The 17,243-nt window shown below is 49.5% G+C and overlaps 1 protein-coding gene across 2 annotated transcripts; it reads right to left on the bottom strand.

Annotated features, from left to right (window-relative positions):
- Positions 1-1,361: 1,361 nt before the first annotated feature.
- On the bottom strand, positions 1,362-15,595 carry GEM (GTP binding protein overexpressed in skeletal muscle). 2 transcript variants are annotated; one of them, XM_008255749.5, is made up of 5 exons: positions 15,424-15,595; positions 13,747-14,086; positions 6,705-6,781; positions 4,317-4,521; positions 1,362-2,712 (listed from the first exon to the last, which is right to left on the bottom strand). In XM_008255749.5, the coding sequence occupies exons 2-5, from the start codon at positions 14,075-14,077 to the stop codon at positions 2,435-2,437; spliced, it is 891 nt and encodes a 296-aa protein (XP_008253971.1). In that variant the 5' UTR covers positions 14,078-14,086; positions 15,424-15,595; the 3' UTR covers positions 1,362-2,434. The 2 variants fall into 2 exon arrangements, with proteins under 2 accessions (XP_008253971.1, XP_002710738.2); XM_002710692.6 differs by lacking the exon at positions 15,424-15,595 and adding an exon at positions 14,275-14,460.
- Positions 15,596-17,243: the final 1,648 nt, after the last annotated feature.

Here is a 17,243-nt window from a genome sequence, read left to right on the forward strand (position 1 = left end):
TGTATGTAAAAGTGGTATGCTTTATGTACATGTGTGTGCTTTGTGTGGGGTGATAGATGGGAATGAAAAGAGAAACCATTTAGGGAACTAGAATATGCAAATGCACATTTCACATCTGAACACACCTGGATGAGTCACTTTGCCCTTGAACTAGTTTGCAGTGAGATAGCCTGTTGACTTCACGGAGCCATGGGAAGAGCCATGAAATTCCAGAGGAAACAGTAAGGAAAGTCCCAATACATGCAAGGCAGCGAACTGAGAGTAGAGGGGTAAAGGGAAAAGCAGTGGTCTCTGGGTTGAAGGAGCTTCCTTCCAAGCTGGAGGAGATAGACATATAATACTAACTGTAATTTAGGCAAAAAGGAAGATGGGCAATAATAAACATGAGCATTTCTTAAGCTCTTTACTGTACAATAGATTGAAACATGCTAATCTCACAGCAATCATAAAAAGAAAAATTGATAGCTAGAAACACTTGACTACCCCAAAGACACACCAAAGTTAATGGCACAGCCGAGATGCACCCAGGCCTGTGTAACCTGAATCTTTACTCTTATCACCTCCCTGGACTGTTTCCTTGAGCAACTCAAAGACATAAGGTACACAGAGATAGAGACCTTGGCTCTTAACTTGGAAAATGAAGAAGAAAGAGCCAATGAAACAGAGCAGGCACACCTTTTAAAACGGTGTCACTTCAGGCAACGTCCAATGACTGTCACTATCACTGTGTGTCTGACTTAAAACACAGGGAGGCAGGCTCCTGAGAGTGAATGAAGTGCAGCAGGGGCCAGAGAAGACGTGACAGGGCAACACCAGGTGGCTCCATTCCAGCAAAAGGGTTGCACAGGCTGCTGGAGCCATGCCCCGTGGTCAGTGTCAAACTGCATTAACGTCAGGGAGAGAGCTTGGGGGAAGACTTGCCCGGCTAAATCTCAGGCTCAAAATCACATTTCATTCTTTTTTTTTTTTCCCTCCCCTAATCCTTTACAACCTCCTCTAATGCTTTAGTCAGGCTTAAGACCGTGGGCCTTTGGGGAGCAAAGCAAGGCCCATCTGCACAGTCAGGAATTTACACACCAATGGAAAAGGTCAATCAGGCTTTCACTATAACTTTGCATTTTGATGACCCCAAACACTTCCCAACTGTATCAGGCAAAAATAACTTTGCGTGACTGCAGATCATGATTCCAAAGGAGAGATGCTGCGGACCCTCTGTAAAGCAGGTAAGGATGGCTGGGCTATTGCTAATGAGAAAAAGCAATGAAATAACAGGTTTGTCACTTTAGAACACGCTTGCTCTAAAAGTTATATATGAATAATCATAGTCATCTTCTTGGGGGAGGAAAACATTTAAGAATGCCTTTTTTTCAAATATTTTATTTCTTTTATTATAAGACATATAGGTAAAAACTTGCATATTTTGAAAAAAGATAGAAAATGGTAATAAAATGGACGTTTTCTTGCTAAGAAATATGTTCATAAATATGCTTTATCAAATGTTAAAATGGTTATTTTGCAAAATAATAATAAATAGAGCAGAGCTGTGGCATCCAAGGGTGACCCCAAAGCCCTGGAAGCTTTTGTGTTGTGCGGTTTATAAAAAATTCAGACGTTTGATTATATTGAAACATTTGGCATTTTGCACTGCAGGATATCAGTAATTCAGATTTCTAAAAATTTATATGATGGCTCCATGGGTTAAAAAATAATGAAACACGAAAGGTGGTTTGATTAAGTAGACTTTGATTAATTTGCCCCTAAATAAAAAATGTGAAGACACATAAGATACAATTTCTGAACTTATAGGTGGTACACATATCAGTTCCCAATTCTACAGATCTCTGTGGGTACTGAACAGAAATTGTTGGTACGCTTTAGTTTCCAGCAAGGTCCACCAGTTCTTTTCACAGTTTGATGGATTAATCAGAGCCATGACCGTGAGGACGAGCCTACTTCTACAAGTCCCAGCTCCACGAAGACAAGGTATGTGGAAACTTCTCCCTCCTTGGAGTAAACTCTCAGATACCTTCCCAATATCTGTTTATGAGTCATTGGCCTCAAATTCACATATCAGAACACTGGGCAAAATTTTTATGAGAAAACTTCTTGTTGTAGATATTCTTCTGTGTGCTTCAATTCTCTACTATCCAAAGGAGAGAAGAAACACATATGAACACCAAACATGTCCTCCCATGAGTCTGGGGTGTTCGGGTAACAAGATCAGGCTCTTCCTGTAAATAAATACTGACTCTGTTCAAGGATCTTTCATTTCCCATGCACCATGTTGCCCAAGAGGCTCGCACGTGAGTTCTGGGCTGCAATGGGGAAAGCCACATCCAGCGATCCTTAAGAATCCAATCTAATATAGATTATTGGCCCCAATGGCCTTCTACGATGTCCATGGGGGGGGGGACATCCGGGTCACTCTGGGAGCTCAGAGCACAGAAAGGTCATGGCACGACTTGGACTTGAGCTTGAAGGCCATATTCTTGTTGTTCTTGGCCACGATCTTGCCCCAGAAGCGCCTGGCTTTCCTGGGGATGCTCTCCCTCCTTTTCTGGTAGGCCAGCCGCCGCTCATTCTTCTCCTTGCTGTCCCGCCGGAGGCGGACCTGCCGCACGATGCCCTCAAACAGCTCCTTCACGTTGTGCTGCACAGCCGCTGAGGTCTCGATGAACTTGCAGTCAAACACCACGGCACACGCTCTCCCTTCTGGTAAGCGAAGGCGGGGAGAAGAAGGTCAGAGGGCAAACAGATTAGGATGAGTCCTGACTTGAACTCGTTCTCAAGCTAATTCCAAGTCAAATGCGAACCACTATCGCACACGCCCTCCAAGGCCAGTGTCTTTACAGGAGGGTCCCTGGAAGCAGGACACAGGCTTCCAAAAACTCATGGAAAAGGGATTTCAAAGATAAGGTTCTTCGGGTGCAAAAAATTTTGAACCCCATGCATCTTCTTTTTCCTAATATGCGTTTTTCATGGGCTCCCTGAAGTTCTCTCATATGCATAGTTTTCAAAATATCTTTGTACCAACATAAATTATCTTGTAATCCCATTTCCCACAAACTTTTTGAGGTATCCTCATCTAGTGATGCTAATTAAACCAATAAAAGTACAGCCTTAATGTACTGCAGACCTACCATGTGCTAAGAACTACACTAAGCTACTTCTAAACATTTTCAGTGCTCACAAAGGTCTTGGAAAATATATTAGTAATCTATTACCTAGATGAAAAAGATGAGAAGAGTCTTTTAAAAACTGAGGGAGTTCATATAGCCTGGAAGTGAGCCCAGGGCTGCTTCATTCTCAAGCCCGTGTTCCTAAATCTTTCTTCTGACTTGAAAATAAGGATGCTGAATATCAGAATGCTCCACTATGTGGCTTTCCTCTCTTTATAAAAAAGAAAAACAGTAGGGATGGGATATTTTGAAAAAGATTTGAGGGTTTTGCAAACATGTAAAACACAGCAAACTATCCTAGCTTCTCTGGAAGCATCTCTACTTCAAATGTTTCACGGTTTTCAATGACCCCCTACTGCAGTTCAGCCTTGGAAGACAATGCTTACTGTTGACAGTCACATCCTTGCAGTAAGACCTTGCCAAACTAGCTGAGGGCATTCTCCTTATGAGGCTTCTTTTCTCCTCTAAAGGGCCGGGCAATGCAGTACTTTAATTTTACAATCATGGCAAAGACCAAATCTGCATTAGGCCAATAAAGTCTCAGTGGCCCTAAAAGCACTCGGGTCTGTACACAGCACATATGAATCAGCCCTGAACTAAGTGTGAACAAGTGTGCTTGACACCACCAGACTGTGCCTTAACTGGAAGCAGGGAACAGGGAGGAGAAGGGTGTTCCCAGGTTTAGAGGAACCAGAGTCAACCAGAATAAATGATTGCTTCCAGTGACCCTTTCTCCCAGCTCCCCTAAGTCAGAGTTCACTATCCTTCCTGTATGAGGACACTTCTTTCATTTCCCTGAATGCTTGGGATCTCCCTGGAGAATACAAAGGACAAAGAGAAAAGGTCAAGGACTGCCAGTATTTGCTGAGCATGAACTCTTCCCTAAAGGAATTCCAGGAAACCTCTTGGAGCTGGGGAGAGGAGAATCCTGCAGGTAGACCAGATGGCCAATAGAACAGCACCCAGCATGGGGATGAACTGCTGGGGCTACAGGAGTTAGTGGCACGCACAAAACTGTGTAGGACTGTTTTGAGTCCTTGTCCCCAGCCTCATGAGAGAGAGGAGGAAGGGCACCTGTCGGCAGGCAGAAGCACACCACCCAGGATGTTTCCGCAGTCCTGGCACCACCCCTCATACCTGATACAGACACTTCCCGGCACCGCACTAAATCACTTTTATTGCCAACCAAAATGATCGGAATGTCCTCTGTCTGCCGGGCTCTGCGGAGCTGGATTCGCAGCTCAGATGCCTTCTCAAAGCTTGCTCGGTCTGTGATGGAGTAGACAATAAGGTAGGCGTCCCCGACTTGCATGCAGTGGTCTTGCAGCCATTCGTTCTCCCCCTAACGAAATGACAAGATCTGCCGTGAGCTCATGCTGGCCTGGGAAAAGAGGTGTCAGTTTGCAGAGAGGCAGTATTTGTATCCTAAAGTGCCCATGCTGGTAAGAGAAGGAAACTACTTTCAACTCCCCAAAGTACATTGCTCGCCCAGGTCAACCAGATGCCCGGGGGCTGTAACCATGGCTGGTAGTACAGTATTTGTGTCAGAAGTTTTTACTTTCTGATTTCTTCTACAGCTTGAGTTGATAAATTAAACAAATACCCTGCCAAACAAAATTTCCATCTTCTATCTAAACTTCCAAAAAGGAGCCTTTTCTGACTACTCAAAAACATTTTGCTTTTCCCAAGTAACAAAATTAAGAATCATTTAAGGAGAATAGGTGGATTTTCTTTTTTTATAGAAAGCTTTTATTTAATAAATATAAATTTCATAAGTACAAGTTTTGGATTATAGCAGTTCTTCCCACCCCAAAACCATCCCACCTCCTGCTCCTCTCTCATCCTATTCTTCATTAAGATTCATTTTTAATTAGCTATATATACAGAAGATCAACTCTATACTAAGTAAAGATTTCAACAGTTTGCACCCACACAGATACACAAAGTAGAAAGTACTGTTTGAAGACTACTTTTTAGGTGGGTTTTCATTAAACAAAAGGTATAACTTACATGCTCAGAAGCCCAAAATCTTTAAAAAGCAAACATCAAAAACTAGCATTGAGAATAACAACTTCACCTAAGATGGTCTTATATAATTGAAAATAACTGTTCACAGGGCCGGTGTTGTGGCATAGCAGATAAAGCTGTTGCCCACAAAGCCGGAATCCCATATGGGTGCCAGTTTGAAGTCCCAGCTGCTCCACTTCTGATCCAACTCCCTGCTAGTGTGCCTGGGAAGGCAACAGAAGACGGCCCATGTGCTTGGTCCCCTGCCCACCCATGAGAGAGACTTGGATGGAGTTCTGGGCTTATGGCTTCAGCCTGGCCCAGCCCCTACAGTTGCAGCTGTTTAGGGAGTCAAAGAGAAAATGAAAGATTGTTTCTTTCTCTCTCTCTCTCTCTCACTCTCTCTCTCTCCTCCCCACCCCACTCTGTCACTCTTCCTTTCAAATAAATAAATCTAGAAGAAAAAAAAATGAAGCCATCCAAAATTTTTTTTATTTTACTTTTTGACAGGCAGAGTGGACAGTGAGAGACAGAGACAGAGAGAAAGGTCTTCCTTTTGCCGTTGGTTCACCCTCCAATGGCCGCTGCGGCCGGTGCACCGCGGCGGGCGCACCGCGCTGATCCGATGGCAGGAGCCAGGAGCCAGGAGCCAGGTGCTTTTCCTGGTCTCCCATGGGGTGCAGGGCCCAAGCACCTGGGCCATCCTCCACTGCACTCCCTGGCCACAGCAGAGAGCTGGCCTGGAAGAGGGGCAACCGGGACAGAATCCGGCGCCCCAACCGGGACTAGAACCCGGTGTGCTGGCGCCACTAGGCGGAGGATTAGCCTAGTGAGCCGCGGCGCCGGCCCGCCATCCAAAAATTAAAAAAAAAAAAAAAAAAACTGTTCATACTTTCATACTTGTTCACACTTCCCCTAAACAAATACCCTTTTCTATATTTTTAATAGAACTAGGAGCGGCCGGCACCGTGGCTCAATAGGTTAATCCTCCGCCTTGCGGCACCGGCACACCGGGTTCTAGTCCCGGCTGGGGTGCCGGATTCTGTCCCGGTTGCCCCTCTTCCAGGCCAGCTCTCTGCTGTGGCCCGGGAGTGCAGTGGAGGATGGCCCATGTGGGCCCTGCACCCACATGGGAGACCAGGAGAAGCACCTGGCTCCTGCCTTCTGATCAGCGTGCTGCGCCGGCCGCAGCGGCCATTGGAGGGTGAACCAACGGCAAAAAGGAAGACCTTTCTCTCTGTCTCTCTCTCACTGTCCACTCTGCCTGTCAAAAAAGAAAAAAAGAAAAAAAATATAGATCTAGGAGCAAATCCTGCAGCATGCATATTATTCAGAGCTCATTTGGGGAGGACCTCTTCCTTGGAACAGGCTTGTTCTTCAGAAGAAAGTGTTTTCAATCAAGAAAATGAGCTCACCTTGTTGGAATACCAGGATCCTAGGACAAGGTCACCCTCACAACCAACAGCCTATTGAAAGGCAAGGCCTGGTGAACATGCAGAGAACCTGAGTTGGGCATACCTTATTTTCCCACATATCCAGGAGTATAATGGTTGCACTCTCCCCATCCACAATCAGGGTTCGCTCATATGTATCTTCTGGAAAAGAACAGAACAGTGGTTTTTGGACTCAGGAGAAAATGCAACATTCTTACCTAAGAGAGTCGTGTAAACAATTATGCTAGCAAATAAACCTACTAAGCATGCAATGAATGATGGAAATACACAAATATTTGCAAAGATAAATTACTACGTTTTTGTCACCTTCAACGACATTCTACACACAGTCCGAAAACACCTGACATGCAAGGCATTCATTTTGATCACTCCAGGACCTTTTATACAGAAAAATCATTTATGCAGATAAGCCCACATAAGAGCTTTGTACTCAGAGCCCCTGGCTGATGCTATGAGGCGGCATTAGCTGCAAGCCTCATTTTCATCAGCCTTATGTGCAATCCATTGTACCTTGCAGTGGGTGGTCACTGAATACCTACTGGTCATTTCAGGAGCTTCCAGCTCAGAGAGCTTTCTCCTCTACGGAGAAGTACAAGAGAAAAATCTAGCCCTGTCTGGGCTCCAGTTTGCTTCCTTTAAAATTTATGCAGCTCCCTAGGAATAAACAGGCTTGTTTTTCCATCCTGAGCCCAACAGCAGCGCAGCCTCCGTCTCTCCTTGGTAATGGAAACTTCCTCCCTGCATCTGTGCCCAGACTGGGTGTAGGGGAAGGGTGAGTGTGGTACAAGGGGCCTGGGAGACTCCAGCCTGGACTCATCTGGAGAACGCAGAGGCACGCTGGGATCTTTGCAAGAGGAATTCCCATCAGCAGAACCCACCCCTGCTCTATTTTCACAATGAGATTTCCTGTTTCAAATTTCATCATTTGAAAATAGTGATTTGTACCATGATGGGTCATTTTCCTTGCTGCTCTTGGTGCCTGGGATCTCTTTGCCTAGAGAGCCAAAGGCCTGTGCCCTTGACCGACAATGTCAAATTGCAGCACTGCTCTCCCCCCAATATTCCCTACGCTTTCCCCTGTTCCACGGTTCTCCATTGCTGAGTGCCGTCTGACACGCAAGACGCCCACTCATCCTATTAGTTTCTGTCCTTGCTGCTGCTTAGCATGTGGGCACAGAGATTTGCCTCTGTGCTACTTATTGCCCCCTCCAGTACCCAACACAGCGCCTGGCACACTGCAGGTGCTCAGGGAAACCCTGTGCAGTGAAGACATGAATGACAGATACAGCTCTGTGGCTGTGAGCACAAGCAGACCTGAAGCAGAACCTGGGTGCCACCCTTCATAACTACGTGGCTCTGGACCACCCACTGAAACTCTCAGAGCCTCAGTTTTCCTCGTCTGTGAAATGGGATTGACAACCACATTTGTTAAGCCTGGGAACAAAGCAAAAGCTCAACAAATGTTATCATCCCTTTTTCAGATGGAGGAAGCTGGTTCTTGCCTTACTCAGCATTTCCTACTGCAGGCTAACCCTAGCTTAGGAACGCCACCCTAGGGGCCAGTATTTGGCACAGTGGCTTAAGTTGCTGCCTGGAGTTCCCTACAACCCACACTGGAGTGCCTGGTTCAAGTCCCACTCTGCTTCTGATCCAGTTTCCTGCTCATGCACATCCTTGGAGGTAGCAGATGAGGGCCTAAGTATCCAGGTCCCTTCTACCCATGTGGGAAACCAAGGTGGAGTTCTGAGCTCTCGGCTTCTGCCTGGGCCAGCTTCAGTATCTGGGGAGTGAACTACCAGACAGAAGATCTCTTTCTATCCCTCTGCCTTTCAAATAAGATGAAAATAAATAAAACTTAAAAAAAAAAAAAGAATGCCACGTTAAGAAAACCAGGGAATTTTTTTGTCTCTTATTGGCAAAGGCTTTGGAAAAGCAATGCTTTTGATTGGCTGTTTCTCCTCCCAGGATCTGGAATCAAGAGAGGGGAATGACAGAAAACATGGACGGGGGCCAGCGCTGTGGCATAGTAGGTTAAGCTTCTACCTGTGGTGCCAGCATCCAATAGAGATGTCAGTTCAATATCCAGCTGCTCCACTTCTGATCCAGTGACCTGCTAATGGCCTGGGAAGGCGGTGGGGGATGGCCCTTGCACTTGGGCCCCTGCACGCATGTGGGAAGCCCAGAAGAAGCTCCTAGCTCCTGGCTCCTACCTTCAGACCAGCCCAGCTTTGGCCATTGCAGCCATTTGGGAAGTGAACCAGTGGATGGAATATATCTGTCTCTCATTCTCTCTGTAACTCTGCCTCTCAAATAAATAAATAAATCTTTTAAAAAACTAGAAAACATGGACAAATGAAAAGAAAGCTATCCAGGGACAGCTCTCCATTTCCACGCCTCCTTAAATGTCACTCTTCAAAAGCAGTGGTAACTGTTTTTCATTGGGATTAAGAATCTGCCACGCTCCTTGTGTTTGCCTCACCCACAACATGTGTGCCAATCCCAGTGGGGGGCATTCTGTGGCTTACTGGAGGGTGGGACCCACGACCTCCAGGTGCCAAACCATACAACCCAATAGAAACCATCAGAGCCTGGCGAGGGTGGGGCTGGCCACATCATCTGTTCTCCATACCTCTCCCTGCACTCAGAAAATGCTCCATGAAGCACCTTCCCTGCCCGGGCCCACTATCCACCACCCGAGAGCAGGCACAGGGAACTGACTAAGTTGAATGCCCAGTTGTCTAAAAAGAAACTTGCTGTGTTCCACTAGCTAAGGGCAAAAGCAAACCGAAACGTTCTCTTGGCCTAGAGGTATCAGAACACATCCAAGGGGAAGGGGACTAAGGATCACAGCAGTGAAAGTGGGCACTGGCCACTTAGCCACTCTGCTCCCAAGAGCCACTGCGCAGGAGACCTGGCAGCCTACAACACCTCTGTGCCCGCTGTGTGCCCCATGGACCCTCGCAACACACAGTGTGCCCTGCGTGGCACCTGCCTCTCACCTCGGCTCCAGCTCTCTCCTGCCCACAGGGTGGCTGTGCTCACCTTTTAGCCATTTCAAGCTCCCATCAATGTGAGGAGGTGGAAGTAGAATAGAATATGAAACTCCAGAAAAGTGCTTGTTGAGATTTGCTCTGGATTAAGATGGGTGGGGACAGAGCTGAGTCTGCAGTCTGGGCAGTTCAGTAATCAGTGTGTGGGGACGTCCTCTTCTGTCCAGGGCTCTGGATGGAAAGCGAGGTGGGGGTGGGGGGTGCCCACTCACTCTGCATACCAGCAGTAACCACCTGATGGCCGGGAGGAGGCTCCACAGGGGGCAACTGTGGCCGGGAGCATTTTCCCTGGACCCGGGGCCTTCTGCTTGTCTTTCCTCATTTGATCCCCCCTGACAGACTCTCTCCTCAACCAAACTTTAGTCTGGCTCCTCCAAACTCTCCTCTTGACCAGGCCTCTATCCTGGGCTTCTGTGCCCGTCCCTGCAAAGTCTGTGCCCATCACACCATGAGTCCTGTGTACTCAGTTTAGTGAGAATCCCCCACCATCAGCATCCGACCAAATCCCGGATCCCCCCAGCCGTGGTGTCTGAGTCTGTGGCCTGATTTAGCTCAACTCGTTACATGGACTTAGCATGTACTGGATGCCTCCTCTCAGTAATTTTCCATCCACCAACCTGCCTGCAACCTGCTCTTTGGTCATAAATCCCTCGTTCTAGTATTGGGAGTCTAGAGCAATCTCTCCCCAGATGGCAATAGTTCTGAATAATCTCCCTTACCATGTCAATATTTTCTTTAGTACCCCTTGTGCAGGGCCCTCCTGCCCAAGACTGGCTCAGGCATCCTCACACACTGGATTGTTCTGCAGTCCCTCAAAAGCTCTGAGGCCCTCGCATCCCTTCCCCTTGCAAACTCTCCCTTGCTTCCTGCTTTCATAGCCCAAGGAAGCCCAGGGAACCGTGGCAGAAACTGTTCTCTCCTGTAGTGGCTGTCACTCCTCTGTACATCTGCAAGGGCCCCAGCCAGTGATCAACGTAGACCAGGGCCAGGGGTAGGGGGGATGCGTGAACCTGTCAGTCTGAGAAGATAAGCACACTGAATGGAAACAGCAGAATCAGACTCCACATTCATATCTACCAGGCACTGGGCCACATGCTTCGTATGCTACCTGCTTGAACTTCCCACTATCCTATGAAGTAGGTATTACCCCAATTATTCTCATGAGGTAAAGTCAGCTTGTCTGAGAGTACCAGGTAGGTCAGTGTCAGAGCCAAGGTCCAACCCACCGGGGAGCCTGCAGGCCCGGTGCTGTCTCCCGGACTTCCCAGCCTGTGCATGGAGTGCCTGCTCAGCTCGCTCAGGCTTCCACACCCTACTTGCCTTTAGGGTTCAGCTTCCAGAGCGCTTCTCCCGTGAAACCCTTCCACAGCCAGAAGTCATTTTTCTCCTCCGAATTCCCACAGTCCTCTCCTAGTAACTCTCTCCAGACTCTGAGAACGCCCTGTCTTGATTCAGAGTTGGTACAGATTTGATCTCCATTGCACCCTGGGAGCATCGCAAAGAAGTCCCAGGAGTCCTTGTACAGCCTCACCGAGTCCCGGGCACGAGAGGGTGCTTCAGAAAGCTGGTGGAAAATGGAACTCAAAGCTAAGTGCATTTTGTTACAAAAACAAAAAACCAAATTTGAGATCCATGCATAGTTTTGCCATGAACTGTTTGAAACTCCCTGGATGTTTGGTAATTATTTAGGATTGAATGAATGAATGAATGAATGGTATTAAATGTATACAAAGAGTCGTAAGATTGTTGCAATATAATTGGAATAACATCCACCTTTATTAGAAGAAATGATGAGAATATTGAAGATTCTTTTTCTAATGGTTAATGGTGAATTTAAAAACAACAACAATATGGGGCTGTGCCTTATAAAACCTTCTTCTTCAGAAACATAAAAGCAACAGGGCCTGCAAAGAAGTGATGCGATCCTTGACGGTAGGAGTGAAGCTGCTCCCGAGGACATATTAGATGGGATGGGTCCCTTGGAGCTTTCTCACCGTCAAAGATTCTCTGTTTAAGGAGGTAGGAAAGGGACACTCTCGTCCTCTTCCTTGCCTCCTTCTTTTAACAGGTTTCCCAAGTGCAATGCCTGCATGACATGAACTGGTCTTCTGGGGACACCAGCCACTGGATGCATGCCCCACCAATGTAACAAACCAGTGCTTTTGAAAGTCCAGGATAGACAGATTGTTTCAATTCCCTCCTCTTCAAGACAGCTCTGAGTTGATGTATTCCTATGCCAATTCCCTAAGCACTTTATCCATCCTGCGGTACTCATTAAGTTCACCATGCTCTGAATTACGGCCACTGACAGAGAGCTCCTTCCTAGGATGGGCTACCTTATCCACCACAGGGTACCCCAGAGCCTTGCACAGAGCCAGGCTGATACCCCCACCCACAAGGCTGTGGTTCTTGGCAGCATTTGGAAGCTAAATTCGAGGCTGCAGGAAAGACTGTGAAAGAACACAGGGTTTGGGTTCAACCAAAACTAGGTTTAAACCCTGGCCATCTCATGCTTTGTCACCCTGCCAGTCACGTGATGTCGCAAGTCTCCATTTCTTCATATGTAAAATGTGGATATTAATACCAAATGGGCTCCACTTTAGTATTATCAAAAGTGCACATGGGAAGTACTTGGCACAGTGCCTGGCACACACATGGCAGGTGCCCCATAAATAGCAGCATGAGCAAAGCACTGAACTAAGATGACAAAATTCCAGACTCTACATCAGGCTCCTAAATCCTAAGCCCAGAGTCACTGGGTGATTCTTCATAAAGCAAATAACAAACAAACAGAAGGGACTAAGAAAGCACCCCTCTCGCAGCAAAGGCCCACCCCCCGGCATTGGTTCCTTCCTCTCTTCCAGCGAGAGTCACCCTCCAGCCCCTATGAAGAGAAGATCAATGCTACAACGTCCCCTTGCCTCTTGCTAAGCTGTAGTCCCTGAGATTTCGGAAGGGAGGAGGGAAATCAATGTTAACGTCCATGAGTCATCATTAATAGCCCAGTTCCTGAGCTGCCTCGGGCAGCCGTGGCCTCCCCGACCCTGCCACCGTCAAGAAGAATAAATCCCTTGGATGAAGCGGCTGCCGGTAGTGAGGAGTAGGCTTTGTGTGCATCACACAGAGGGGGCGGGAACTGAGTCATCACTAAGGTACCTTCCCACTCGGCAGGTCTGTGATTCAGGCTGAGTCGCAGCTGAGAGTATGGACAGAACACGTGAGTTGGGCAAGCACTGGACAGTTCTTCCTTTATTTCCACAGCAGCCAATTACCCTGGCCACACATGCTAAGACTGAAGCCGTGGCTGAATGACACTGTATGGATACCACTGGTCATGCGGATCTGCCTATCACTTCCCCGAACACAGGACTGTGGCTGACCTGCCACAGAGGAATACGTGTGCTCGTGATCAGTATAGGAAATAAGCAGGCCTTCTCTAAACATTTTAAATGAGATTACATGAGAAATCTTGTCTTGAAAAGCTGTAAGGCTCTATAGAAAATATGTATCAACATTGTGTACTTTAAATTTGTAACAAATTCTTATACCATTTCAAATATATATATATATATACACACACATATATATATTGAACTCTTTATCTGTACCCTTGAACGGCTCTAATATTGATGGAAACTAGTGAATTCTTGCAGTTTTTCAAATGCTGGGTTCCCTGGTATAACCCAGGGAAAGGCAGCATCTATCCCAAACTCAGGTAATAAGCTCTAGGTCAGAGTCGCCTAAGCCAGAAGTGGGATCCAGACCCCTACTCTCTGCCCTCTTCATCAGCCCACCCCCCCACCCACCCACCACCCCTTCAGACCTGGAATCTAAGACACTCCCTGCTGGCCCAGGTTCAGCAGATATGGGACCTGTCTTGGAGCAGTTCCATTTTCTTGTGCCAAGCTGGACCAAGGCTTTTCTGGGCACCCAGCTCCCTCACCCAGCGTGAAGAATGCACAGCCGCAGCTCAGCTCTCCAACAACCCACCACTCTTGCTCTTTCAGCCTGGACCACCGCTTGATGGATGGAAGCCCACCGAGGTGCACTACCTACCTCCCAGCACCTCGCAGTCGCTGTCCATGCTGTCATGCACGCCCGCAAAGATGTTGGCCAGAGTGGACTTGCCCACTCCCTGCCCCCCGATGAGCACCACCCGGTAGTAGGTGTTCCCCGACTCCGAGGAGATGACGGAGTCCGTGGAGTCGGAGGACCAGCTCCGGCGGCAGTGGTCGTCCGGGGCGGCAGCGGGGCGGTGGCGGTGGCTGTACTGGTGGGGCTCTTTCTGGATCATCAGATGCCTGCCGTCAGCCGGGATGCTCCAGCGCTGCTGCTGGGGCTGCATGCCCACGGTGCTCTGGCGCAAGGTGACATTGTTCAGAGTCATCGTCGGGTCCTAGGGAGCAGAGCAGCCAAGAAGCCAGCATTAGCAAGCATGAGCGAGAGTCAGGGGCGGTCGTCAGTGACGTGGTGACGACCAAGTATCCTAACATCAGTGCACCAGTGAAACAGTCCCCAAACCCCAAGCAGCCAGGCCCTCGCCGGGACACACACCCCACACCATTTGCACAGATTAAAAAGTACCATTAACATGGCCCATTGCCCGTGGGTTTCCTCCATCCTTGGGGACTCCTGTGATCCCCACTCAGAGCTGGCTCAGAGGCAACCAGAGAGAGCCGACAACCTCCCAAGAAGGCTTGAAAAGCAACAAGTTAATGTTGCTGGAGACCAGCTGGCCAGGTTGGGTGCTCTTGTCTAAACAAGGCTCTTACTGCACCAGCGGACAGCGGGCGTTTGTGCCTCGGTGGGAAACACGTGGCCATGACATCACTCTCCCCAACCCCCAACCCCCTACCCCCTACCACCCCCCCACCGTGCGACTGGACAGGCACTTATGGGAACTTCCATGTTTAGTCAAGACGCCCTGATGCTCTCCAGCTGCCTGGACAGACCGTTAGCGGGGGGCAGGGGGATTCTGGAGGGTTACAGTCACCTCCCCTCACCCCACCCCGGGCTCCTCACCCACGTTGGGGAATGACCTGCTCACGTCCAGACCTATCCACTGGCAGAGGAGGCACCTCGCTCTGAGCAAACCACATCCCTCCCGCAGGGTTCTTCGACTCAGACATCTGGAAGCCAATCAGAAGGCCAGAGCCCCTCCTACAACTTTCCCTTCGCAAGACTGCCTCTCCGCACACTCCGCGGCCACCAGAGATGGAGTACAAAAAGGTCGTGGAAAACGGAATCCAAATTGCTAAGTTTATTTGGCTGCAAACAATTGTGCAATCCGTGCATACCGATGGCAGCCCTTGCATTTCCATCAGCGAGATCCGGCCGGTGCGAGTGAGAAAGAACTGGACAAACATTCTGTTCCCCAGCCTCACCCCCAAACTCCGCGCCCCAACACCTCGCCCACTACCTGGCCGGCGATTTTTAACCCAAACGACAAGAGCAGGAGGTGTCCTGAGGACTACCCTCTGTCGGTACGGAACTGTAGGAGGCGGCGAGCCTCCCCCTGAGGCAATCAAGGGGACAGAAGCGACAACCCCTGCACCTGAGGCTCTGCGCCCCCTTCTGCCCCGTCCGCCCACTCCCACAGAAAACCACAGCTCGACTGAGCACCCCAAGGGCTCCCTTCCCAACTTGAAAAGTTGCGCCCGCGGGGGTCACGCCCACTCCCTGCCCGCTAGGGGCCGCGGCTCCCGGGAGCCCCTCACGCAGCGCGCCCCTTACTTGGCACGGCCGGGGCCGGCGGTCCGCGTGGGTATGCGCACACACGCGCACGCGCGTCACTCCGCAGGGGGATCCGGGCAGCCGAGCGCGTTGCTGCTGCACGGTGGCCGCCGTCCGAGCCGCCGCCTGCGGCCGCCGCGGCCCCGCGGTTTATAGCGAGCGCCGCTGGCCCGCGACCGGGCTTTTCCGTGACGTCAGCGTCCCCGCCGGGAGGGGGCGGCTCTGCAGCAAACTCCGGAGTGGCAAGCGGCTTGGCCGAAGCGGTTACTCGCAGTCACGTGAGCCCGCTCCCCCTTTTAAAAGAAAACAATGACAGTTCAATCCTGGGCCTCTTTTGTTTTATTTTATTTTTACCAGGTGCACATAGGAAAATGGAAAAATACATGGAGTGCTGTTTAATCGCCCTTCCCAGCAGAGCACTTGCGAGCTGTCGGGATAAAGGATGGGTCTTAGTGGCGAGCCCAACTCTGCCTCCCCAAAACAAAACACAAGGCCCAGGCCAGTGTTGGTGGGGACGTTAGCCCCCTGCGTGGGGGCCGCAGCCACCTGGAATGACCAGGGCTTGGTGCAGCTGCATTGTCTGCAAGGAACACGGGCTCAGCCTGCCTCCAGTCACCTTCTCTCCCGGCGGCCAAGGGAGGGAGGAGGGCGCCCCACTCGGTTTTATTTCCCTCCTTTGGCAGGGACCCAGCGAGAAGGGGCCAGAGAGAGGTGAGGAAGGAGACCTTGCAAAGGGCAGTTTCGAAAAATAACTTAATTAGAGAACCACGCAGATTGTGCTAAATATTGCCGGTCCTTGAGCCCTGGGCCAGAATGCTGGGGCTTCTCTATCAGGGAATTTAATCAGCATCCCGATCAGCAGCCTCATTGGCAGAGCTGCGGAGCCCCAGGCCTGGAGCCAGAGTGTTGGGACCAGCACTCAGCCCGAGTCCCTTGAGAGCCGCCTGGGAATCAAGCATGCAGGATTATGGGAACCACCACCCCTATCATTTACCAAGTCCCTCCCAGGACCTGTACTTAATAGGTCCTGTTAGGCCTCCAGGAGCCTCAGTGTTTAGCACAGTGCAACTAGGTGCTGATTCTCACATTGCTACTTCATTCTACAGAGGAGGAAAGGGACAGGTGACCAGAGAACCTGCCCAAGGTCACACAGCTTCTACAGGTGGCGAGGTGGGGATCCAAACCCTGGGCTGCCTGACTCTTTGCTGGACACAACCAGGTAACGCGTTCCAGTGACCTCTTCCCAGGGACACGGGTGTTTCTCTGAGGCTCTGTTTAGAAATGGGGCTGGCCATCGCTTTTCCAGCCAGCTTCGTCTCTGGGTCAGCCGGTGGCTTGAGGAAGCACGCAAAGGCATCTGCTGTGACTACGGCTGATTCTCGGTTCTCCTGCAGTCATTTATCTGTGTTGGGGATTATCTAAGTGACCAGTTGCCAAGACCGGCCAGGTCCCCGGCTGCTGGAGGTGGCATCTGCAAAGCAGTGAAAACGTAGAGCTCTTTAGTCTCGGGTGTCCAGCCCCATCTGCTACTGATTCAATGCATTGGGAAGCTGAGACCCAGAGGGATGGCGACCACTCAGGTAGGAAAGTGGCAGAGCTGGAACTAGCTCTGGACATCATAGTGTTTGGGACGATGCCTTTTGCTTCTGGGCTTAGCCACGTGGGAATTGGCCCAGAGTTAGAGAGAGGAGAAGAGGAACAGAGAAGATAGATTTATAGATAAAGAGAGAGGGAGGGAGGGGGGAGATTGTGTAGTACATCACCAGCTCATTCTAAAAACCATGTCATTTGTGAATTATCTGCATTTTAGATTATCTGTG

This window comes from Oryctolagus cuniculus, chromosome 6 (genome assembly GCF_051225735.1).
Source record: "Oryctolagus cuniculus isolate XC-2025 breed Fujian yellow rabbit chromosome 6, ASM5122573v1, whole genome shotgun sequence".
NCBI classification, from domain to species: domain Eukaryota; kingdom Metazoa; phylum Chordata; class Mammalia; order Lagomorpha; family Leporidae; genus Oryctolagus; species Oryctolagus cuniculus.